Source organism: Cynocephalus volans, chromosome 13 (genome assembly GCF_027409185.1).
Source record: "Cynocephalus volans isolate mCynVol1 chromosome 13, mCynVol1.pri, whole genome shotgun sequence".
NCBI classification, from domain to species: Eukaryota; Metazoa; Chordata; class Mammalia; order Dermoptera; family Cynocephalidae; genus Cynocephalus; species Cynocephalus volans.
The window spans coordinates 64018964-64045521 of record NC_084472.1 but is presented as its reverse complement, the minus strand read 5'-3'; the positions used below and the strand labels follow the sequence as shown (position 1 = coordinate 64045521).

Sequence of the window (26558 nt, the reverse complement as noted above, 5' to 3'; positions counted from 1 at the left end):
CAGCACTTATCATATCCCCAACATCTAATCACACAAAAACAAAATGACAATTCGAAAACACAAAGCAAACTCTCTTTCTACCAATACACTATTAACATCCCTCCTCCCCCTCACACCGATTCTCTCCATCCTGAACTAGAAATTTAGGTTAAACAGACCAAGAGTCTTCAAAGCCCTCACTTAATTTCTGACTTAAGGACTACAAGACTCTATCCTACATCAACTGAATGCAAACCAATTACCTTAATTAAGCTAAGTCCTAACTAGACTGGTCAGGTCCAACTCCTTGAAAAATTAGTTAACAGCTAATCACCCAAGACAACTGGCTTCAATCCACTTCTCCCACCATCAGGGAAAAAAGGTGGGAGAATCCCCAGCAGGATTTAAGCAGCTCTTCTGAATTTGCAATTCAGTGTGATTAATCACCTCGGGGGGCCTGATAAAGAGAGGACTCCAACCCTGTGCTTAGATTTACAATCTAATGCCTGCTCAGCCACTTTATCCCCTACCTATATTTGTCAGCTGTTGACTATTCTCAACAAACCATAAAGACATTGGCACATTATATCTTCTATTCAGTGCCTGGGCTGGGATAGTGGGGACAGCCCAAAGTCTTCTCATCTGAGCTGAACTTGGTCGGCCTGGGACTCTTCTAGGTGATGATCAGATATATAATGTTATCATAACTGCCCACACATTTGTAATAATCTTCTTCATGGTCGTGCCCATTATAATTGGAAGTCCTAGAATTCCTGTCCCTATTGCACAAACAGGAAGAGCATTGTCTTCACCTTCTGAGCCTCGGTGTCTACCTTGTCACTAGACATAGCAGTCTCACAAAAATATATATTACATTAGTAACCATATTGTATTAGTAGTCTTGCTAATATGATTATAGTTTATTAATAATAGTATGTTATTCATTATATAGGAATTGGGCTTAGTACTAGTTTCCCAGTAAAGAGAGCCAGTCCTTTTTCTTTATTAGCACAATGGCAATTACTCTTAGAGGGAGATGCACCCGTTTGTCACTTATCTCACCCACTGAAAGCAGACATTCACGCCGAAGGATTTTATTTTAATTTGAGCAATTTGGAGTTGCTTAATGGTAATATCATTTTGATGACTGGGAAGAGCAAATCACAGTCGAATGATGAATAGTGACATGGAATAATAGAAGGATGATAAAAGAGAATTTGAAAAAAACTAGATGTACATCCTAAAAAAAACTAAAATAGAAATAAGAGAAAGGACCATGTACACACTCTCTTGAAAACAACCTTTAAGATTTATTATTACAGATGAATCATGCCCAAATTATTCCTTCATATCAGGATTGGTCTAACTTCACCAGTTTTAGTTCACAATCACAGAAGAAAAAAAGAGAGAGAGAGAAAATTTCTCATAAGAAACTTCAGTCACTAAGAAAATTAGCCTCTTCAATGCTATGAAGAGAAAGTTGTAATAATAAAAACTTTATCTTCATAGCATTGTTACGAGCAAGGTAAATCTTAGCTGTCACATATAGTGAATCTAGCTATTAAAGTGCTTCAGGGAGCTTCAAGTTACAGTTAATGAAGTCCGTTTAGTTATTTATTAAAAGATTATTCCCTTTGCTATTACTACTCTCATTGTGCTCCTTGTGCTTTTTTACTGCTTCATTTTCACACACTGGAGAGAGAAATCTCACAGACATAAACCATGTATGTTTAGTCACAGTTTTCTAATATTAATTTTAATGCACCCTACTTATATCTGCACACATATTCCATTTCTTCCTTGTGTTAAAATGAATGAAGTATCCCTGGTTCTGCAAAGACACAACCCTGTAATTACACACAGGAGACTTCATCATCGCGTTTCTGTTCTACTAGATAATCCCCATAGGTCTACAGGTGTGTTACAATATATGTCATGTTTTAAAAACATACCTACTATATATCTTGGCTCGAAACTTCTTGAAAAATTTCCTGAGCAGCTTTTTTTCACCTCTCATTCTCTTGTAAGCCACTCCAAGTGAACTTAGTCCCCATATTTCAATGAAATAACTTTTATCAAAGTCACCAGCAACCTCCATGTTGTAAATCCAGTGATGTCTTTTCTGTCATCTTAATCTCTCAATGGTATTAGACATAGATGACTGTTTGCTCATTGTTTTACCAGCTTTCTCTTAGTTTCCAATGATCTGCTCTTAATGTCATTTTTCCCATTCTACTTCCTGTTCTTCTCAGCCTTCTAGTCTGGCTCTTTCTTCTTTGCTACTCCTCCAAATGTTGGAGGTCTCATTATCTCCTTTTTCTTTTCACTCCCTCCCAGAGACATTTCATCCAGTGCTATAGCATAAAGTGCCATCAATATGCCAATGATTACCAAATGACTAATTTTAGCAATGACATTTCTCCCAACCGAGGCCACATTTATTTATCTAATTGACTACTTGACATTTTAGTTTGAATGCCTAAGAAACATTTCAAATTTAACATATACAAAGTAAAAGCTTGTGATTTTTACCTAAAGCCAGCTCTTCTAGGCTTCCTCATCTCTCTGAATGTCATCTCCTTGACACTGTCACTCAAGCACAAACCCGTGAATCACCCATGAGTCATACCAATCACGTACACCCAACATCTAATCCTAAGTAAATCCTGACAATTTTTAAAACCATATTCAAAATTTGTTCTCTTATCTCCAATCCCAACACTAACACTTTCATCTAAGAAACTATCACATTTGGCCTGGACTATTAATGGTTAACACCTACTACAACATAGTATATATGAAAACCACTTTAAGTAGTTAAATGCATAGCTATAAAATTACATTTAACTATATCTAGCTATATTTAATCTTAATATATGCCTATAGTACCATTTATATCTTACAGTAACCATCTGTTGTAGGTACTATCATAATCTCAATTTGTCAGAGGAGGAAGATGAAGTACACAGATGTTAAATAACTAATCCAAGTTCACACAAACCACTAAGTATGGAAGCTAGATTCCAGAGCTTACAATACAACCCATTGTGCAGTGTGGTTAAAATCCTTTATCTTCCTCTATAATCTATTTTTTAGGGTGAATCTTTCATCTTATTTACTTGATTGAACAATATTTTACCCACGTTAGTTGCATCCATTTAAAGTGAATAATTGAATGAGTTTTGACAGTTGTATGCACCTGCTAAAACTACTACCATAATGAAGATAAAGTTTATTATATCCCTGTTTAGCTTGTTTCCACTTTTTGGCTACTGTAAATAAAGTGAACATTTATGTGCACGTCTTTATGTGAATATGGCTTTTCACTTTTCTTGGATAAATTCCTAGAAGTTGGATGGCTGAATAGATGTATAACTCTTTTCAGAAAAACTGTCCATCATTGGTTATACAGTTTTACATTACCACCACCAATACATGAGTTTTAGTTGCTTCATTTTCACCAACTCTAGTGATTTTTAGTATTTATAATTTTAGCCATTCTAATGGGTGTGTAGTGGGATCTCATTTTGGTTTGAATTTGAATTTCACAGATAACTAATGATGTTGCATATTTTTTCATGAATTTATTTCCTGTTCGTATGTCTTATTTTGGAGAATGTCTGTTCCCATATTTTGCCCATTTTTAAACAGTGGATTGTTTATCTTATTATTGAGTTGTAATATTTCTTTATGTAGGCTTGATACATGTCCTTTGTCAGATATATGCTTTGTAAATTTTTTTCCAATCTATTACTTGCCTTTTTATTTTGTGAATTGAGTCTTTTGGAAAGAAAACAGTTTTAAATTTCGATATAGTTCAGATCAGTTTTCCAATTTTTTCCTATTGTTTGTGTCCGAAGAAAATTTTGCTCATCCCATGGTGGAAACAGCTTTCTCTTATGTTTACTTCTGTGAGTTTTATAGTTCTAACATTTCAATTTAAGCTGTTTTAAGTTTATATTTTGTGTGTGGTCTGAGGTAATATTGATGTTCAGTTACCTAGGAACATCTGATTGTTCTAACAGCATTTGTTGAAGAGAATTTTTTTTCCCCATTGACTTGTCTTCATACCCTTGTCAAAACTGAATCGATCATTTAAGTGTAGGTTCATTTCTGACCTTTCTATTTCCTTCCACTCACCTATATGTATATCATGTTAATACCACATTGGCATGATTTCTGTAATTTTCAAATAAGTCTTCATATCTTGATGTGTAATAATTCCAACTTTGCTCTTTATTAAACTTGCTTTAGTTAATCTAGGTTATGCATTTCCATACAGAATAAGCTTCTCAATATCTACAAAATACTCCTGGAATTTTGATTAGAATTATAGTGAATGTATATCAATTTTGAGACAATTACAACTTAACAATATGGAGTTATCTAATCCAAGGACGTTTCACATTTCACCACTTATTTATGTCTTCTTTCCTTAATTCTCTCAGCTATATTCCACAGATCTTACTGTACATGTGCTTTGCTAAATGTATACATCTAATTATTTTTTGGCACCAGTGTACATTGTGTTCTTTTTAAAAATTTGATTTACCAAATGTCAGCAGCTACTATGGAAAAACACAATTGATATTTGCATATTAAACTTGTGTTGTTCACTAAATGTGTTCATTAGTTCTGGCGGTGATTTAACATTTCACCACACAGTTAAGTCATTTGAGAATAAAAACAGTTTTCTTTTTTATTTTCTGCAAGTTTTACCTAGATGCCCTTTTTCAGATTAGGGAAGTTCACTCTATTCTTAGTTTTCTGAGAGTTTTAAATGATAAATCAATGTTACATTTTGTCAAATGCTTTTTTTTTATGATTTAAAAGATTATATGATGATTTCTCCTTTTTTTCTACATTACTACATTGATTTTTCAAATGTTAAAACAAACTTGCATTTCTATGATAAAGCCCACTTGATCATGATATCTTATTGCTTTAATATATTGCTGAGTTAGATTTATATTAATATAATGAATTAGATTGATTTTGTTAAAACATTTTGGTTTGTAGGGATATTGTCAGTAGTTTTACTCTAATGTCTTTGTCTAGTCTGATGTTAAGATAATTCTGATTCAATAAAGTGAGTAGGAAAAGGTTTCCTCATTTTTTATTTTCTGAAAATATTTATGTAAAATTATCCCTTTCAATACGTTGTATTCATGAGTGAAATGATATGGACTTGAAGTTTTCTTAATGGGAAGGATTTTAATCATAAATTCAATGTTTCTATTAGATATTGAGCTATTGAATGAACTTGGGTGGTTGGGACTTTTAAAGATTGCTCATTACATCTAGGTTGCCAGATATTTTGACATATATTTGCTCACAATTAACAATGATCATCCTTTTACATTATTTTATTCACTAATTTAACGTCTGTAGAATCTGTAATCATAACCCCACTATTTCCAATCTTCATTTTTTCTCTCTCTGTCTCTCTCTCTTTTTATTTTTCTTGATAAGTTTGGCTTATTTTTTATTTTATTTTATTTATTTATTTATTTATTTTTCCTTAAAGAACCATCTTTGGCTTTGTAAAATTTCTCTCATTATTTTGCTTTCTATTGCATTGATATGTTCTCCTATCTTGTTTCTAATATAAGAATTCAATACTATACTTTTCCCAATATTCTCTGTTTTTGTTCTATCCACACATTACAATATTTGTATTTTTGCTATCTTTCAGTTGAGAATATTTGCCAACAGCCTTTGTAATTTCTGCCTCACCCCTTTGATTAATATCCCCTCTAATTAGTTAACTTTCAAATATTTAGAGTTTTCTAGATATTTTATTGTTATTGATTTCTAATTTAAATCATTTATGGTCAGAAAATACACTCTATGATTTCAAGTCTTTTCAATGTATTAAGACTCATTTTGGTGGCTGGCCCTTTGGACCCTGGTGTTATGAGCACCATGCTCTAACCAACTGAGTTAACCAGTCAGACCTTGGTCATACTCATTTGCAAAGGAAATTTTTGCTGGATATAGAATTCCTGGTTGAAAGTATATTTTCGTTTTATCACTTTAAAGATGTTGTTTTTACTGTCTCTTCTGGTTTCAAATGTTTCTAATGAGAAGTTTACTGCCTTCAAATCACTGGCCTCAGATTGTGCTATGTCATTTTCTTTGGCTGTTTTAGAGATTTTCTTTCTCTTTGATTTGTATTCATCTTTAAAAATTTACCTACTAGTCACGATAATTTTTGAAAATACATGCTTGAAGTTTATCGAACTTAGTGAATCTGTAAATTCATGTCTTTCAGCAAACTTGGGAATTTTTCAGCAACTGTTATTTTCGAACATTTTTCTGCCTCATTCTCTTTTTTCTCTGCAATAAGGACATTAACTATCCACATGTCAGAAACTTTGAAATTTCCCCCTAAATTCCTGAAGCTCTGCTTTTCTCCTTCTTTAAAAAAATATTCTTTCTGTCTTTTTTGCATTGAATAATTTTTGTAGTTCTATCTTCAAGTTCACTATTTTCTCTATTCTTTTCTTCCTGCCATTAATCCTATCCAATGAAATTTTAATTTCAGGTGTCTTATTTGTAAAATTTTAAAAAAACTCATAAACATTTAAAAATTTCACTTAGAGTGTATTTATTTTTTTGGTATAATTTCTGTTTTTTTGCTCAGAGTTCTTATTTTTAATTGAACATGATTATATTTTCACTTACCTCATCAAGCATAGGTGTAAAATATGTTTTTAAATCCTTGCCTGATAGTCCAGAATCTGGATCATAACAGGTTTAATGCATGTTGATTTTCTTTTTGCTTTAGATTTCATCCCATTTTCATGCTTTGTCATGTCTTGAGAAATTTTGGATTTTATGTTGGACATTGTGTAGCCTCCGCATTCTGTCATATTGCTCTGCAAGTGTTTGTGTTTTGTTTTAGCAAACAATTTCCTTGCTTAGACTGAATTCCCAACTGCTACACCTGTGGTGGGTTGTGGCTCAGGCTTTAGGTAAGATGCTTAAGTCTTAGTTGTGAGCTGCTTTTAGGTTGCCACTGCATGGCTAGTCAAGTGTCAGCCACAGTCTTGTGCTGAGCTTAGGCACATACTTGAGGACTTTCCTTCCCTGGCTTCCTCTTTGTGGGATTTCTTCTTCACACTCTGGCAGCCTAGGTTACCCCAGTGCCACTCCTTTAGTTTCTTAAAAATGCCAAGCTTTTCTACAGGAGTTTTAGTCATTCCATTGTCATGGCCATTATCACTTCAGCTGTGACTGCAGCTGCTCTCAGCGTAAAGCTGCAGCCATTGAAACGGAGACACTGTGTTGGCCGCTCATTTCAAGATGTGACTCTTCTCCACAAACTACTTGCTTTTGTTCAGAGACCTAGGTTCTTGTTTGTTCCTTCTATTTTGCCCAGAGTTCTTAGATGTTATTTGTGGGGGAATTTTATTGCTAGGGGATCACTGTTACATAGTGGAAATGGAAACACAAAATAGTATTTTAAAGCATTAGTCATACAATGCCAGTCCCCTTCTTAAAACTCTTCCATAGACTCCATCACTTGTAGAATATAGTCTTGTTTTTCTGACATCTTCTACACTTCAGCCTAGATAGCCTTTTAGACCCTTAAGCAGGTCAAATTATTCCCAGTTCAATTTTTTGTAACAGGTTTTTGCTTGTTTTTTTCTTTCTTCATGGATTAGTCTTCCTCTATATCTTTGAATCTTTTAAGGGCTGACTTTTTATTTCTAGTTAGGTCTTAGCCTACTTCTACCTATAGTAGTTCTTCATTCATTCTGCATCATATCATCCCCTTTTTAGATGAAAACACTTGTCACTACATATTTACCTAGTCATTGTTCATGTTATTAAGAAAGTAAGATCAGTGGTAGACTAGGGCACCATCTTTCTTTTCCACTACTGTATCCCTAATGCATGGAACAGTGTGCTCCATGCACAGTAAGTGCTCAATAAGCATATGTATAATGAACATTAATGACTTGGAGTTCCATACCAGGCTGAGAGTCCACATTTTGACAATATACAGAATAACCCAAGGAATGAAATCTGCCTTTGAAATGCATTGCTCACAGTGGATGCCAAGTGATTTTCACTGAGACAGTCTTGAAGAAAAATAGGTGTTAGCACTTTCTGTAGCTCTGAGCACTGCTGTAAACTGCCTGTGATTACTACCATAGGGTGATGAGTAGGCAAAGTAGGAAAAGTAAAGAGAATATAAATAATAAGAAAGGAGGACTGTTCCAGATGCCTTTTAGAGATGACTTTTTCTGGCTAATGCATCACCACTGCCATTCGAATATCACCTTTGTTAAGAAGTTTTACCTGAATTCCAAATTAGGCAAAATGCTCTTTCTACAGCAATCTGTACATACTCACGCATCTCTGTGTCCTCAACCAGGAGTGAAATGTCTGGCATGGAGTGTTCACCCCACACTTATCTGTCCAAATTGTCAATCCTTATAGGTAGTTAGAATACTAGAATGTGTCCATTTTGAGACAAAAGATAGCTGGGACCAAAGATAAGATAATAACTCTTCTTGAGAACTATGCCTATTTTACTTCTAAATAAAAAAAAACCCAGGTGCACTGGCTAGAGAGCTCCAGCCTAGCATATGTCATTGAACAGCAGGCAGGGACTCTGACCAGAAATCTACAGACCACATCTTATGCTCAGCCCTTCAAAATTTTGCTCATGAACTAAACATCAAGAACACACATTTCACAACCTGGCAGTTCTTCATTAAGGCACGTTTAACATTATTGCCAAAATCATAATCATAATCATAATACAAACAAAACAAAACAAAACAGTAAGACTTTAGAATTCATGCAATTTTTATATAGTTATAACAGGCAGCATTGTGCCAGCTGTTTCATGATACCATATCTCAAATAATCTTTAGAAACATGTGATAGATCAATTTAAAAATCCATCTACCCGTGTGAAAACCAAATGTCCATGAGATAGTAAGTGACTGGGCAGAACTTGAAAATGCTACTGTAACAGTAAATCCATATTAATGCATAGAATACCTTATAGAGATTTATAGAAACTGAAATTTTAAGCTGTCTAAGCTGGGTTCAAATATAATATAAATGATTGTTAGTTATTTATGTAGTAGGATTAGTTAGCACATTCTTGTAAAATTATCTACTGTTAATAAAAAGAGAAATTAGAACTATATATCATGTAAAATAAAATTCCACAAATTCATTATATTATCCAGGATAACTTACTCTGTATGACAACCAATGAGGAATTAGAGTCTTACTGGGCTTTTTGAGGCATTCTGTCAATAGGCAATACAATTCTACAATTCTGAGTTCTGATAATGAATCCTCCACATTACCATAAAATACTTAACTGTGCTCTGATGTTATCACCAAAGATAACTTATGCAGCATATTTAGTATAATTTTGGGGTCATGTTTTACATTTTTAATTCTTAGGAAATTGATATTTAATTTTTAGATTTTATGCCATTTCTCTACACATTAACATATTCAATGATCATTCCCTTGTTAAGGAGCTGACTAAATAGTAAATGCTGTATGCATTAACAATATCATTAGCACTGCTAAAGCCAAAAGTTTTACCTCCTAAATATTTCCTGGAATTTAAATCAAAGTAGCAAATGCACAATTAACCTGAACAGAAGGAAAATGCCTACTCAGCACCTTGGAAAACAATCTGGCGGAGTTATGAGTCATCTCATTTTGCAAAGTAGCAATAAAAATGAGTCTTTCATTTTGCAGAGGTACCACCGGCATTTACAGCAGATGATTAAAATAAAGGAGAAAAATAACTTTTGCATTTTACCAGACTAGGGGCATTTTATTGTGGCCATGAATTTTTGCTTCTACAGATTTCATCTATCAGAGAAATGACTCCACGAGTCGTCAAGAGTCCAGTTATTCCCCAAGGACTTCCAGGACTGTGACTTACCTTATGAAAGTTTCTGAAATAAGCTGCCTTTTCATCTGGAAATTTTTCTAACCTTCTAGGTCCTTTGCTAGAAGCCTTCTTGAAAACCAACCAGCATCGCCTGAAAATCTGAAAGCAAATAAATTCCATTATCCATCCTTTTTACATGAGTTTACCAGCATTAGTTCATTTATTCAATTAATCCATTGGGAATAACTTTTTAAAATGCACTTATCTTATGGAGAGTAACTTTGATATTGAGTGATAAGCATATTCTTTATTATAATTACAGCAAATTTTAAACGTGTAATATTTCATGTAAAATAATTTTTTGTGAAAAAATTATATTATGAGGTTTTCAATGTACTGGTTTCAATAGTCTTTGGTATAACTAAATCATCTAAGTGCCAATACTATATAAATTATTTATTTTCACCATACTAATGACAGACAATTCTCAATTTTCCATGCTAGTACAATGGTGGTTTAATAAGGTTAAGTGAAGCTTAACCTACATAATGCTTAACTTTCTGTCTTTGAAAAAAACATCACATTTACAAACTAACTTATTTTATAAGATTTTAGTTGTTTTTAAGAGCTGCTCATAAATTAAGTTAGAAAACAAGAAATACATTTTTATAGTGAGCACATCTGTCTCACTCTTATACCTTTATAGTAACTAGAATTTATTAAAGTTATTATGTGCAATAAATTTTAAAATTTATACATATATTTAATCCTGATAACTACCAGATGAAGTAGGTATTGTTAGATGTATTTTAAGATAAAGTTAGTAACAATGTCAGTATTTGAACACGTTTCTGACCTTTAAGCTCTGGTAAAAAAGAAAAAGATCTAGACCTTACCCTTATTTTATAGAAGTAATTAATATGCAACCTTTGGATTGCTTGCCACCTGATTCCCACTATATCACACTCCCCCACAAGTATGTTTGAAGGCAAGGTAATAAAATGAGTCTTTCTTTCCAGTAATTGAAGAGGTTTAGACATGAAAATTGGCCACAGATTTTAAATTTCAAAATGTAGCGTATATTTTGCTAGAGTATAATTTCTCTACAGCCATGGGGAAATTCACAGAAGGAAATTTCAGAAACTTAGATTTCTTCTATGTGTTTATTTAAGATGCAAAACTATCCTACTATGTTTTTTACTAATATAGGCCAGATACGGCAACTCCTTTGGAATGCACATTGTTTTCTATTCACTAGAAGATGATATTCTCCATAAAAGCAGAATAAATAGAGTAATAATGAAAACACACACTTTTGCGGGGGGAGAGAGCTGGCAGGTACAAGGATCCGAACCCTTGACCTTGGTGTTATACCGCTGGACTCTAACAACTGAGCCACTGGCCCATCCCCAAATACACACTTTGACTTTACTCTTGCTGTTTTCCTTAGATCCTCTCCAGTCGCCTTGAAAGGCACATGCAAACAGCCCTTTCTGTACCCGTGAATGTGTCGCTCTGTTTCTTCCTGGGATCAGATGAAACGTCCCTAGCAAAGGCTTCCTAACCATGCACTTGGAAATTAGGAGCTGAATTACTCCTTCAGAACTCCTGGCCTTCTTTCTACACAAGTGTATTTAGCACATTGTGTTGTGGTTTGATATGGGTTGAATGTTTGTCCCCCGAAAGCTCATGTGGAAGATTGACCCCTAACATGGTAGTGTTGAAAGGTGGGGCCTTTAGGAGATGATTGGATCATGAAGGCCCTGCCCTCATGAATGGATTCATCCATTAGTGGGTTAATAGATTAATGTGTTATCGTGGGTGTGAACTGGTGACCCTATAAGGAGAGCACATGAGAAAACTCTTCCCTTCCACATCATGTGATACCTTGGGTCACCACGGGTGTCTATAGAGACTCCCCACCGAGAAGAAGGCCTTCGACAGATGTGTACCTCAACTTTGAACTTCTCAGCTTCCAAAACTGTGAGAAAGAAGTTTTATTTCTTTATAAATTAGCCAGTTTTAAGTATTCTGTTATCAGTAACAGAAGTGACTAAAATATAGTTGTTCGTTTATTTGTTGGTCCCTTACTGATCCCTTCCCCCAAAGTGAAACTATTAAAAATACATAAATATTGATTAGAATATGATACAGCATATGATTTGTTTCACTTTAACTCAATTCTTTAAAATTTTTTTAATTTTTTAATTTTTTATTTTATTTTATTTTATTTTATTTTTAATTTTATTTTGTCGATATACATTGTGGCTGATTATTGCTCCCCATCACCAAAACCTCCCTCCCTTCTCCCTCCCCCCTCCCCCCCAACATTGTCCTTTCTGTTTGCTTGTCGTATCGACTTCAAGTAATTGTGGTTACTTTAACTCAATTTTATATGGATTTATTTAGTGTTCTAGAATTCTACATTTAAAGTTAAAAAAAAGTATTTATATTTTAAGTGGTAACAGACTTAGAAAATGGAAACCTATAAGAAGAGACAGTTTTGTACACTGGAAAGTTAATAAAGCTTTGGAATCAGACAGACTTGGGTTTACATCATGGCTATGCCACCTACTAACTGTGCAACCTTAGACAAATTATTTAGTGTCTCAGCTAATAAAGAAGTGTATCTCAGGAGACAGAGGGAGAATTTAACAAGATGGGCCTATGTCCTAGAAGATTCTTCACAAAGGTCAGCTCATTTCACAGGCCCCTTTTTCTTACAGAGTAGGTACAATTTTCTGTGCATAACAAAGCCATATGTAGGGACACCTTTTAATTAATGACACACAATTCTAACAATTTAGATCTAGAATATTCAGATGCAAATATTCTGCATCCAGAAAAATTAGAGCACCATATAAAGATTTGAGAAATTATTTAGAAAATATATTAGCCATCTATCAAATACGGACTGTACAACTAGAATTAAGGGACTTGGAATTCCAGCTCAGCCCTTGATAGAGCCATGTAACTTTGGGTAAGTCATTTAACCCTCTAAGCTTGTGTCCTTTAATAACCTTGAGGAAAATAATGCCTATATTATAGGATTATTGTGTCGGTGAAAAGAAATTAAGTACATAAAGCTCGTGCCACAGTGCATACAGAGGAGTCACTAACTAAACACAGGGTAGTATAATACAAAACAGATAAAATGCTTTTAGCAACAGACCATGTTCAGCATATCCGTAACTATTACGGATATTTACACACATTGTAAAAATCATTGCATGCACCAATATATTTTTAAAGGTTTCAAATAATTCCCATAATTATTTTATATATAATATCAATTGAAAAAACTGCATAAATAGTCCATTGAATGCAAATATGAGTTCCTGCTAATTTCACAAGATTTTATGCATTGTTAAGCAATTAGCTATTTATATTTACATTTACCAATGTGCAGCCGAAAAAAAAATTGCATCAAATTTACATTCTTCCTAAAATTGCTCTCTCCACAATAACGCATAAAGTAAATTTTGCACAGGATAAATCATTTCATTCAGTCTCTAATATAATTCACACCTTTGTATTAGAATATAGGGTATTGTATTGTAATGTCTAAGTACATAGTTTTTTAGTCACAACAATTTGATTTTCAGTGCAAATTTTGCTATCCATTAAATGCCTTGCTTGTACAAGTTCTTTTTACTCTAAGACATAACTTCCTCATCTGTAAGTTAAGGTCAATATACCTCATGAAGTGAACTTTGAGGACCACTAGAGATAGTCTACAGAAAGCACCTAGCAAGCATATTAAAAAAGTCGTCCACACACTCATTTGAAATTTTTGGGTTTTGGATACTGTGATGAACTGAACCATGTCCCCCCCAAATTCATACTGAAGCCCTAACTCCTAATGTGATAGTATTTGAAAATGGGGCCTGTAGGAGGTAATTAGGATTAGATGGGTTGGGCCTTGATGATGGGATTGGTACTCTTATAAGAAGAGATGCAAGATAGGTTGCTCCTTCTTTCTTTCCACCAAGTGCGCACACAGTGAGAAGGTGTTTGCAAGCCAAAAAGAAAGATCTCACAAAAACCCAACCATGCCGGTACGCTGATCTTGGACTTGTAATCGCCAGAGCTGTGAATAAGAAAGTTTCTGTGGTTCAAACCACCCAGTGTATGGAATTTTGTTATGGTGGTCTGAGCTGACTAAGGCGTGTGTGTGTGCGTGTGTGTGTGTGTGTACACATATATATATGTATATTTATTTATTTTTTTATTATCAGTGATGGTGGGATAGCACTGGTGGTGGTAGTTGTAGTGAAAAATAGTTGCATAAATCTGAGTAGAAATCTGAGAGATTGGAAGCAGATAAGTAAGAATATTATTTGCAACCTGAGATGTTATAGGTGATCAATATTTATCTCCTCATTAGTCATTAATAGATTTGGAGCCCTAGCTGAGGTAAGACAGCTCTCCTTGAATGGAATTGAGACCAAAATCCCTGGTAGTATGGTGTTTGTCCTTTCCTAAAGAGAAATGCTTTTCCCTGAATCCTTTGTCAGTTTATTGCTAATAGCTCAGGAACCATCATGATGTCAAATGAAGCCTTACAATATTCATGAAAACACACAAACACACATACTCATGGAATGCAATTCCCCATTTCACGTTACTATAGTTATTTTCTATTAAAGAATGAGTTAAACATGAAAGTATAAGTGTTTCCATTTAGGCACTCAGCATTGTTACAGAATAAACCTGATAATGGATTATAAGAAAAATAAATTTAATATTTTTGATAGTATCTTATCTCTTTGCTATTCCACTAATAGAGGCAACCCTACACAGATAATACCAATCTTTAAAGACTTGATGTAATAGATTATTTATTAGGTTGAGATCCTTAAGCTATTTTTTTTATTTTGGAATAATTTTAAGTTTGTAAAGAGTTGAAAATATGGTGCAGAGAGTTCCTGTATACTTCACCCAGATTCATCTAATATTAACATCCCATATAACCATGGTACTTTTTTTTTTTTTAACTTTTATTTTGTCGATATACATTGTGGTTGATTATTATTGCCCCTTACCAAAACCTCCCTCCCTCCTCCCTCTCCTCCCTACCCCCCAACAATGTCCTTTCTGTTTGCTTGTCGTATCAACTTCAAGTAATTGTGGTTGTTATATCTTCTCCCCGCCCCCGGGTTTTTTTCTGTGTGTGTGTGTGTGTGTGTGTGTGTGTGTGTGTGTGTGTGAATTTATATATTAATTTTTAGCTCCCACCAATAAGTGAGAACATGTGGTATTTCTCTTTCTGTGCCTGACTTGTTTCACTTAATATAATTCTCTCAAGGTCCATCCATGTTGTTGCAAATGGCAGTATTTCATTCATTTTTATAGCTGAGTAGTATTCCATTGTGTAGATGTACCACATTTTCCGTATCCACTCATCCGATGATGGACATTTGGGCTAGTTCCAACTCTTGGCTATTGTAAAGAGTGCTGCGATGAACATTGGGAAACAGGTATACCTTCGACTTGATGATTTCCATTCCTCTGGGTATATTTCCAGCAGTGGGATAGCTGGGTCGTATGGTAGATCTATCTGCAATTGTTTGAGGAACCTCCATACCATTTTCCATAGAGGCTGCACCATTTTGCAGTCCCACCAACAATGTATGAGAGTTCCTTTTTCTCCGCAACCTTGCCAGCATTTATCATTCAGAGTCTTTTGGATTTTAGCCATCCTAACTGGGGTGAGATGGTATATCAGTGTGGTTTTGATTTGCATTTCCTGGATGCTGAGTGATGTTGAGCATTTTTTCATATGTCTGTTGGCCATTTGTATATCTTCCTTAGAGAAATGCCTACTTAGCTCTTTTGCCCATTTTTTAATTGGGTTGCTTGTTTTTTTCTTGTAAAGTTGTTTGTGTTCCTTATATATTCTGGATATTAATCCTTTGTCAGATGTATATTTTGCAAATATTTTCTCCCACTCTGTTGGTTGTCTTTTAACTCTGTTAATTGTTTCTTTTGCTGTGCAGAAGCTTTTTAGTTTGATATAATCCCATTTGTTTATTAAGCTGGAGGCATAACACTACCTGACTTTAAGCTATACTAGAAAGCTATAATAACCAAAACAGTATGGTACTGGCATAAAAACAGACACACTGATCAATGGAATAGAATAGAGAATCCAGAAACCAACCCACACACTTACTGCCATCTGATCTTTGACAAAGGCACCAAGCCTATTCACTGGGGAAGGGACTGACTCTTCAGCAAATGGTGCTGGGATAACTGGATATCCATAAGCAGGAGAATGAAACTAGACCCATACCTCTCACCACATACTTAAATCAACTCAAAATGGATTATGGATTTAAATATACACCCTGAAACAATAAAACTTCTTAAAGAAAACATAGGAGAAACACTTCAGTAAATAGGACTGGACACAGACTTCATGAATATGACCCCAAAAGCATGGGCAACCAAACCATGGTACTTTTTTCAAAGCCAATACATTAATATTCGTAAAATACTATCAACTAAACTATAGATTCTATTCAGGTTTCACCAGTTTTTTTCTGTCCTGTTCTGTTTCAGTGTCTAATCAAGGATATCAAGCTGCATTTAGTTGTCTTGTCTCCTTAGTCTCCTATGGTCTGTGACAGTTTCTTAGTCTTTATTTTTTATGACCTTGACAATTCTCAAGAGTACTCGTCAGGTACTTTGTACAATGTTCTTTAACTTCTCTTTGATTCAATTAAGTTATTTTTGATATTTCAAAAGCCTAATGAAAATCTCACAGTGAAGTGATTAAAACATATAATTTATTGGGAAAGTTGATATGAATTCATCATGCCTAAGGACTAGTTATATTTTTATCACATTTCTAGTTGAATTTTGAAACTTAAAGTAGCAAAAAAATTTATTTACTAAGTGCAGAGATTTTTTTTCCTTTGGATACAGTTTTTTCAAAATATATTTCTTGTTAATAGGAGTAAAACAATAAAAAGGGTGAGGTGTGGAAAATTTGCAAGTGTCATTCTGTGTCAATGTGAAGTCAAATCAAGCATGAGTCAGCATGGTAAAATCTATCTCCACAGCAAAAGTATAAAACTAGCAGAAGCATGAGGGGATCACCCCTTTGTAGTCTTCAGCACACTGGATCTTCTTACTGTACTATGATCTGTTTTAGATCCTAGAACTGATGCCTTATATGAATGTGTGGAGAAATTCCAGAGATAAGCAGCAAAAATGACTGCCTGAGACCAGGAAATCACTCCTTTGTGAAAAAAAGAATTATAAAGGAATAGGTTTTATTTTGCTTATAGGTGAGAGATAAAGTCTTTAAGTACATGAAAGAGAACCGCACAAATAAAATTAGGTCCCTTATTTTTATTTTCATCCTGGTAAAATGGGGCATAAATTATCGACCTTCATTTGAGAGGCAGGTGGGAAGAGATGGGCAGTTACTCCGGACACTACTTAGCTCTTTAAGGGCATCTAAAGGTACAGAGACCATTTGTCTGGTTAACAACAGAACATACATTGCTTGCAAGAAGATTCACCAGCCCCAGCATCTGTCTCTTAGCAGATGACATTCCTATGTACTCCATCATGGTTTCAGGATGTTGTACCACTCTCTCCTGAGGGATTAACTGATTTCACCTTTCCATTCAGAGCTATCTTCTAAACATGCCAGTTGTCTCACCAAACAGGCTCCAGGGTGCTCCTCAGATTCCCCTTATAGAAAATTCCATGTTGTTGCCAGTACTTCAGAGTTACTAGTTGGTCCAGGCCCTCAGTTTTCCACTGCATTAGCCAGCCAGCCAATTTACCATAATTAAATACCCTCTTAATCCACTTCTACCTGATGAAAACCCTTTTATGACATGGCAATCTCTTTTTTTCGTGCTTTCTCCTTTTCAAGGTGATTTTACACAAAGGACATTCATTCTTTTCCATTTAAGACCCACTGTGAAGTAGTTGGCACATTTCCTGGCTTTAGTTCATTGCTGTCATTGTTTTATTTAGCTAGGACTCACTCACAAGTTTTAACTTAACCAAAAGTCAGATTTAATGGTCCTGTTCCATCACAAGCTGTTAGTCTTAGGAGCCCTGCTCTCCAAGTAGGATTTTGGTTAGAAACTCAGAAGAATTTCTGATTATAGGAGTTGTCAAATCTGAGAGCCTGTTGCACTAAAGGGGGTCATAGAAACTTTGTCTCTAGAGATTTTTTAAAAATATAAAAGGAAATGACATCTGGAATGACATATTTATGCTCCCTTCTGAAAGCAAGATACTATATAAATGATATCTTGGAGTACAAGAAGCAATTACTTATTTATAACTGTGTAGCAGATTAAAATACCATGACAACAAGTAAAAAAGCAAATAAGCAAAGCTCACCCAGGAATAGTTATTTGCAGGCTTATGCTATGAGTAATTTCAATTACTTAGTCCTATATCTTGCTCTCTGACAAAATGTATGAGGTTCTGTTTAAAGACATACTTGGTTTTTGTAAAAAGTAATCAATACACAGGATTAAGTTTAACACACTAATGAGTTAACTTTAGTTATCTTTTCAACATTGAAATGAGTTTTACTATCATATGTATAATGTTACCATCCTTCTGCCCTCATGGAAACAATGTTCCTGCCTCACGGAACTTCCATTTCAATGGTGGTAGACAGGTAATTGCAGATAACTAGTGCATTTGTGAATAGCCTTTCAACAATGCTAGTGTTGTGGAGGTAATTACAGCACAGCATTGAAGAAGGGAGCACCAGGGAAGGCTCACCCTCAAGAAGACACTGAAGTGCAGCATCAGAGAAAGTGAGAGAATGAGTGATGGGGACATCTAGAGAAAAAGGGCTTCAGTCAGAGAGAACTGCAAGAGCAAATACCCTGATGGGAGAGCCTGCCTGAACTACTCCACGAGCCGCAAGGGGCCAGTGTGGAGGAGTTCAGACACACAGAGGAGAGTCGGGTCAGGTGGGGTGCTTGGCTTTTTCTCTCTGATGGGATGCCATTATGAGCTCTGAGCACTGATGGAGCATGATAGAATTTAAATCTTAAAAAAGGGCTGATGGAACTAAATTACAAATCTTTGTGTCACCTTTGACTTCTCTTTACTTTGTCTAAACCATCTCAAAACCTATGGACAAGGTCCGGAAGGGAGAAGACCCTATGAGCTAGTGAGAATGCCTTGAGTAGAAGAAAAAAAGTGGGTATAGAGAAGAAATGGAGAACAAAAACAGAAAAGGTAGAGAATCTTAAAATTAAAGAGAATTTTCGCTTGATTCAGCAGAAAATGGGAGGCAGTGCTCAGTTGTTTTTTTTTTAAGGGAGTGATATTATGGAAATAATATATGAAGAATATTAGACCAGTGGAAGGATTAAAAATGACTTTGAAAATAGAAAAGTTTCATTAGGCAATTAGTACATTAACACCAAAGAAGGGGACTGCAGCTCGTCCAGTGATAAAGACAATGGTGATATGGAGAAGATGAGCCCAAGATGAAACACATTGAGAGAAACATTTAGAACTTTCACAATAACCACAATATGAGTGAGGGGGAGAGGGGAGTAAAAGATATATCTAAGTTTTTACACCTTTGTCATTGAGTGATGGCATTTATGCAATTGTCAGAAAACCTAAGAAATTAGTTTTAGGTATACAGAGTTTGATATGACATTTGAATATTTACATGACCAGAAATGTTCTTGTCAAAGTTAGAAAGTGCAGAATTCCTGTTACATGGATGCTTTTCAGTTGACCTCTTAGAATAACTCCTCACTATGAACTACATCCCCCCTTGTGAAAACATCATCTGACTTCAGTTTCCTTGATGTAAATTCTCATATCACGCCACCTTCCAAGGTTGATTCCTCCCCTGTTCCTCACCACTAAGTGTTTTTTCTCTGCCTCATTAAAACTATAAGGTTCAATATATTTAAAATATCAAATTCGCAATATTTAAAATATCAAATTAGCAAACATGTTCCCATAATATGTTTCAAGTTAGTGTATCAACTTGGCGTAAGTCTATATACTTTCTGAATTATCTTGAATAAGCTGTGTAAACCTAAAGCAGAACTCCTCAATGCCTCTAATAACCCATCTGTCCTTAAATGTAATGATGATATTCAGATGTGGGTTTTGAATGAGGCGCATATCCTATGATTCTGACTGATGTGATATAACAGGCAACACCAACAGGCAACACCACGCAGTTGAAAGTCCGGTTTCCTATGAGTGGAGGCAGCCGGGACAGGGAGGTGGGGTGGCTGTGGTCTGTCAGAGGCAAAATTAAGTAAAGCACTCGGGAACTGGTTTGGGAGAACCCTGGTTAAAAACTGGACAATCTGTGTACTACACTCTGGCTGAAGGGGAAGGAACTGCTTTGTAAATAATATGAAGGACCCAGTGGAAGATCAGAACCTGAAAAAAATTAAGGAAGGGACACTGTGCTCTGGGTGACTTTGAGCTTACAGAGTAGAAAGGAGATCTCCAGATCCAGGCAGCTACAACCTCATGAGCCCTACAGAAAGTCCATCCAGGCATATACATTAGCAGGAGGCACAGGTGAAAGAAAAAGTGTGAAGGATTTAAGTGCTGCACATAACAGAGTTGATTTTACATATAAATACATATATAGTGCTTTTCTATATAAATATGTTTGTTTATATATAAATAAATATATATATAAAATATATACATAAGCATTTATGATAAACACATCAATTTTATGTAATTTACATGTATATAATTATATATTATATTTACATACACATATATGTAAATTTATGTATGATGGTTAATTTTATGTGTCTACTTCGAGGGTGTGTTGGGAGGAGATTTATATGTAAATTGGTGAATTCTGTGTGAATAGATTGCTCTCTATAATGTGGGCGGGCTCCATCCAGACACTTGAAGTCCTGAGCAGAACAAAAAGACTAGCCTCCCAGTGTAAGAGGGAATTCTTTAGCAAGCTGTCTTCAGACTTCATCTGCACCATAGGCTCTCCTGGGCCCATACACACATGCACACACACATCCTATTTGTTCTGTTTCTCTGGAAAACCCTAACAATTTGAAAATATATAAATTAATGTGTAAATATAAATAGTCATTCCTTACATTGCTCATATATATTTATTTATTTAATATATTTTTATTAAGCTCTTACCATACATCAAGAACTCTTGTGCTGCTGGGAATATATCAGTGAATAAAAGAAAGAAAAATTCCTGGCCTCATGGAACTTATGTTTCAGTTAAAAAAAAAAAAGTTCCACAGTTTTAATTTTTAAATAATCATGTTTTTTAAAAATTTAAATAATTCCCCAAATAATACACATGAAAACTACATTTTGAAAAATGAAGTATATGAATATGAAAAACAATGGCTAGCCCCCTAAAAAGAAAAGCCCTCAACCAAAGACTATGCATCTCTCAGAAATTGACAGATCTAGGAAGCAAAGATTTAGTGAAGATATGTCTTAGATAAAACTAAAGACCCTGAGAAATATCTTTATAAATAAGATAAAATACAGCAATATTTCTCAAATGTAGCAGTAATGTCCACATTAAGAAATATGATACATAAAGGATCCAAAACTAAAAGCAATAAAAAACAATAACCAATAATGAAATAAATATGAAGTATAGAAGAACAAAATTATAAATATTTAATAAAGAATATATTATGCAATTCTGAATATATGAATAGTAACAATATAATCTCCCATAGGAAAAGCAATATTTTAAATATATCAATCTCATCTAACTTAAATTAAATATTCAATGCAATTCAATAAAAAAGCAAGTGAGATTTTTGTTAAAACTTGTCAATATATAGGGCAGATGTGCAAAAATAAATAAGAAAAATGTGAGACAGAAAGGGCCTCTAAAAAAATATCCTGAGTTATGACGTAACTATAAGATTTTAAATAGCCTGTTTTTGATAAGTAAATATTTCAATGGAGAAAATGAAGAGGAAAAATATAATGCCCATGAGTTTAGGAGAATTTTCTCCATAGTGAAATATGCACTGTATAGACAAAAAATAAACAGTGATTTTAAACTGGTATCAAGACAATTGATGATTCCTTTGGAAAAAATGTAAGAATTTTAATCCCCACCTCCTACGATATATTAAGTTGAATTTAGGGTGAACTAATCATCAATATGTTTATAACATCACAGAGATATGTTGGGAACATTTTCATAATGTTGAGGAAAGGAAAGTCTTCTTAGCAACACAAAACTCAGTAATTATAAAGGAGACTTTCGACAAGTGTGACTGTATAAAATGTCTATCCTGCAAAAGACACCAAAATCAAACTAATAGACATTCATCAAGACAAGGAAAACAAATATATTCATCTGGGTAAACACATGCATGTACAAAGCATTTATCTCCATAATACAGTGGTTTCTCCTTATCCTCAGGGGATGCTTTTCAAGACTCCCAGTAGATGCCTGAAACTGGATAGCGCTGAATCTCACGTACACAGATACTCCTCTACTTAGGATGGGGTTATGTCCTGATCATAAGTATCATCAGTCAAAAATGCGTTTAATCCATCTAACCTACTTAGCATCATATCCTAACCTGTATACAGCCTACCTTAAATTACATTAACTAGCAGTTGGGCAAAATCATCTAACACAAAGCCTATTTCATAATAAAGTGTTGAATATTTCATGTAATTTATTGAGTACTGTTCTGAAAGTGGAAAGCAGAATGGTACTATGTGTACTTGAAGTCAGGTTTCTACTGAATGCTATCCCTCTTGCACAATCATAAAAAAAATTGTAAATTGAACCATAGTAAGTCAGGGACCATCTAAACTATGTTTTTTTGATCTGATAACCAAGAGGGCTACTAAGCCAATAACGGACAGGTGGCATCTACAGCATGAAAACGCTGGACAAAGGGATGATTCATGCCCAGGCAGGATAGAGAAGGACGGCTTGAGATTTCATCAGCTATTCAGAATGGCGTGCAATTTAAAACTTATAAATAATTTCTGGAACTTTCTATGTAATATTTGCAGACTGTGGTTGACCGTGTGTAGCTGAGTCTATGGGGGGGAGGTGGGGGGACAGAATTATTGAATATAAAGTATTCCTATAGAGCAAGTATAAGAAAACAGGCAGAAAGAAATCCAAAGAAATATATGCAAAAATGTGGTATGGCAATTCTTAGAAGAAAATTCTTAATAAACATACAAAAAGGTGCATATCCACATTAATAAATAACAAATGACAAAATAAAATAAAAGAAAACTTGGCCAAACAGGTTGACAACAGATGAAGAGAATGATAATACCTTTATTCTAAGTCTTCAAATTTCCTGGTATAAAATTTTAAACATTTTCTATTGCTGTAGTTAACCTGTTCTCAATAATGTTAGGCTCCTTTTTTCTCCAAATTCTTCCTAATTTTTTTTCAGGCTGGCAAAGATTTGTTCAATTTATTAGACCCGATTTTATTTTTTAATAAAGAATTCTACATTTTTATTTTAGTTGTTCCTATTTTATTTATTCTTGATTTTTTAAAATTAAGTTATTTGACATATTTTCTTTAGTCTGGTTTGTCTTATTACTAAACATTAAAACATACAGAAAAGAACAAAATCATAATAGGTAGTACTTGTGACCCAACGATCTTATTAATTTTTTTTATGTTTATATTTTTGTTCCTTTAAAAAATAAGTTATTATATATGTATATATGTGATTGAAAACTCCTGCATACCCACCATTGCTTTTCTCTTTCCTCAACTTAATCACTATCTTAAAAGGTAGTTTGCATCCTTCAAATCAGACTTTAATATGTCTACTATAATTTTATACCTGCACAAGCAAGATTTATTACTGTATGTGTGTGTGTGTGTAAACACTTTAATACTTATTTCCAATAAAATGTTTTTCCCAAGTGTTTGGAAATGATTGTTATTCATTTTTTTAAATCTAATGATGTATTCAGTCCTTGTGGATGACATACATCGTTTATGCACTGGTCCCACTCACTGACATCTCCTTGTCCCAAGCCTTACATATTCAGCCAATATAAAAGGCATCAATTCCTCCATCACATGCAAGTAGATGTTTCTACTTAGGTATTATCCAGAGCAGGAAAGCAATTTACAGGAGGCTGAAATTTTAGAGCTTAAACTATAATTCATTTAGGATGCTTAATTTATAATTCAAATTACACAATAAATACATGTTGCGAATGTGAAAACATCATAGCTATAATGGAGAAGAATAAAACTCATATTTGCCTTCAAAAACAAATAGTGTGGGGAAATAGAAGCACAAATAAACATACTACTAGGTTAGTTAAGAAAGTGTAAGGATACATGGGTGTGTGTATGTGTGTGTATGTGTGCATATACACACTTAAAAGGATGACATACACTGGTGGTTAAAGCAACCTTACTAACCTTGGTACTCTACCTGAGGATTGCACTATGTCATAGAAGTTGGACTAATGCATATGGATGCTATATTTGCCTTTTTAATAATGTCTTTTAACAATGAATTATCTCTGCTGTACATGTTTATGAACTTTTTGGGTGGGGAAATAGGAGCTTCTCCAGACTTTTAAATTTGCAATAAATGCAATTAAAGACAATAATTTCATTTGCTCACTGAAATCACCCCAGGAATCAGCATTATATTTAATGTAGAAACAATGGAGAATATCTGCCAATTAGGATCACAAAGATTCCCCTTAGCAGTAGTACAGTTTACATGGTAGTAGAAAAATCAAACAGTGCAATTACAAAAGATAGAGAAATTAGAGATAGAAATACCAGAAAGGAGGCTAAGACAATTTGCAGGTGAAATGACTACTTACTGGGAAACCCAATAGAGTCAACTGAAATCTATGACAGAATATAAGAGAACTCATTGCATTAAGGTAGCAGTTTATAATATTATCAGAAGTTCATAATCTTGAATACACAAACAAAAATCATTCAGAAAGTATGGTGGAAGAGAAAACTACATTTACAGTGGCCACATAAGTGTTAAGAAGTATAAAAATACACTTAAAAGAAATATTAAGACCCACAAATGGAGCATTAGAAAACATTTCTGGAAGACATGAATCATGGTTTAATGCAAAGATCCACCATGATTGTAGATAGAAGGCAAATTATCTTATATTAGTATTTTTAATGCAATAAACCTTAAATAATTCTTTTGGAACCAGACACATTATTTAACTTACGGTAAAATAAGAAAAAACCAGTAAAACTCAGAAAAATAAGAACAATAGTGAGGGAGACTTAACAGATATTAAAACATACTATGATGTACCCCAAATTAAAACTGTGTGGTAATGGCACCTGAATAATCAGAACAGAACAGTGCAGAAAATTGAGAAAGAATGTATGTTGACAAAGGTGGCATCTCAAGTCAATGAAGGAAGGATAATGAATATTTTTCATTTGAATATATATATATTTTTAAAAATTGCATACATGTGACCTTGAACCATAGTTCCTACATTCTAGAATTTACAAAAGAGATACATCTACATTCATAACGATGTTATGTGCATCAGTTATATATTTCAGGATTGTTGATAATAGCAAAATATTGGAAAAAATACCAATACCCATTAATAATAAACTTGTTAAATGGATTATAGTATATCCACGCAATGGAATGAGAAAGCCTTCTATATACTGAAGTGGAAATATTTCCAGGATAAATTTATGCACGAAGAACAAAGTATTTTCGCCTTTTGGAAGAGGAATAAAAAATATTAAAAGTTTGTAGCTACATTTTCTTTATCTCCATAAAAAAAACCATAAGAACTCGACAAAATGAACTTTAAAAATGAGTTTCTGCTACAGAATCGAGGGGTAGAGTCTACCAAGATGAAGGTGAGAGAGAAACTTTTCAATTTAAAAAATATGTGCCAGTGATTTGCCTGTCTGGTAAAGAATATTAAAATATGATAGATGACAGATTGAATGCTTGGCAGAGGTATCTGAGTTGTCTTTTGAAAATATATACAGACAGCCATTGAAGAATCCATGACCACACCACGATCACACTTGTATTTTAAAATGATTAACTTTGGCAGTGTGGTGCAGAGTAGTTTGATGAGAAAAAGCCCGAGGCAGTGAGATTCCTTAGTTAACTTTACTTCTAATAGCAGTTGATATTCAGTAAACAATTTTCATGTCAAGCACTCTCTCACTCAGTCCTCACACCAACACTGTGCGGTAGCTACAACTATTATTTCTGTTTTAGAGATGCAGCCCCTGAGTGCGCCTGAGTCTTAAAGAAACTATCTAATAGCCTAGGATGATCAGGGACAGCATTTTGCACGGGGGGCTGGGGACCGAAAGGGGGCAGAGGAAGAAGCGAGGAGGAGGAAGGTTGACATTTAGAGGAAAATGGAGAGATGGAATTCTGGCCGAGACAATCACAAAGGTTAACAAGAGTAACTAGGGAGCAGGAATATGAAGGATGGCAGAATAAAGGAGAAATAGTCACCTAAGGCACCCACACATGTTAAATATTCTTTGGGGGGAAAATAAAAATCAACGAGTAGTAAGCTTTAAAAAAGTGATAGTAAAACTTTTAGACCTTAGATGGTCTCTGTTGCGCTGTAAATACTGTAGAATTTGCTATGAAACTTATCTTTCTCCTCACTCTTTTCATATTTATCTTCCATGTAGGTTCTCATATATCAAAAT

The 26558-nt window shown here is 34.3% G+C and overlaps 1 protein-coding gene across 1 annotated transcript in view; it reads right to left on the bottom strand.

Moving 5' to 3' along the window:
• Positions 1 to 26558, bottom strand: part of DOK6 (docking protein 6) — a 430993-nt gene that overhangs the window by 284934 nt on the left and 119501 nt on the right. The window contains exon 2 of the mRNA XM_063077456.1: positions 9914 to 10021. Coding sequence (XP_062933526.1) covers positions 9914 to 10021 — 108 coding nt within the window. The remainder of the gene's footprint in view (positions 1 to 9913; positions 10022 to 26558) is intronic.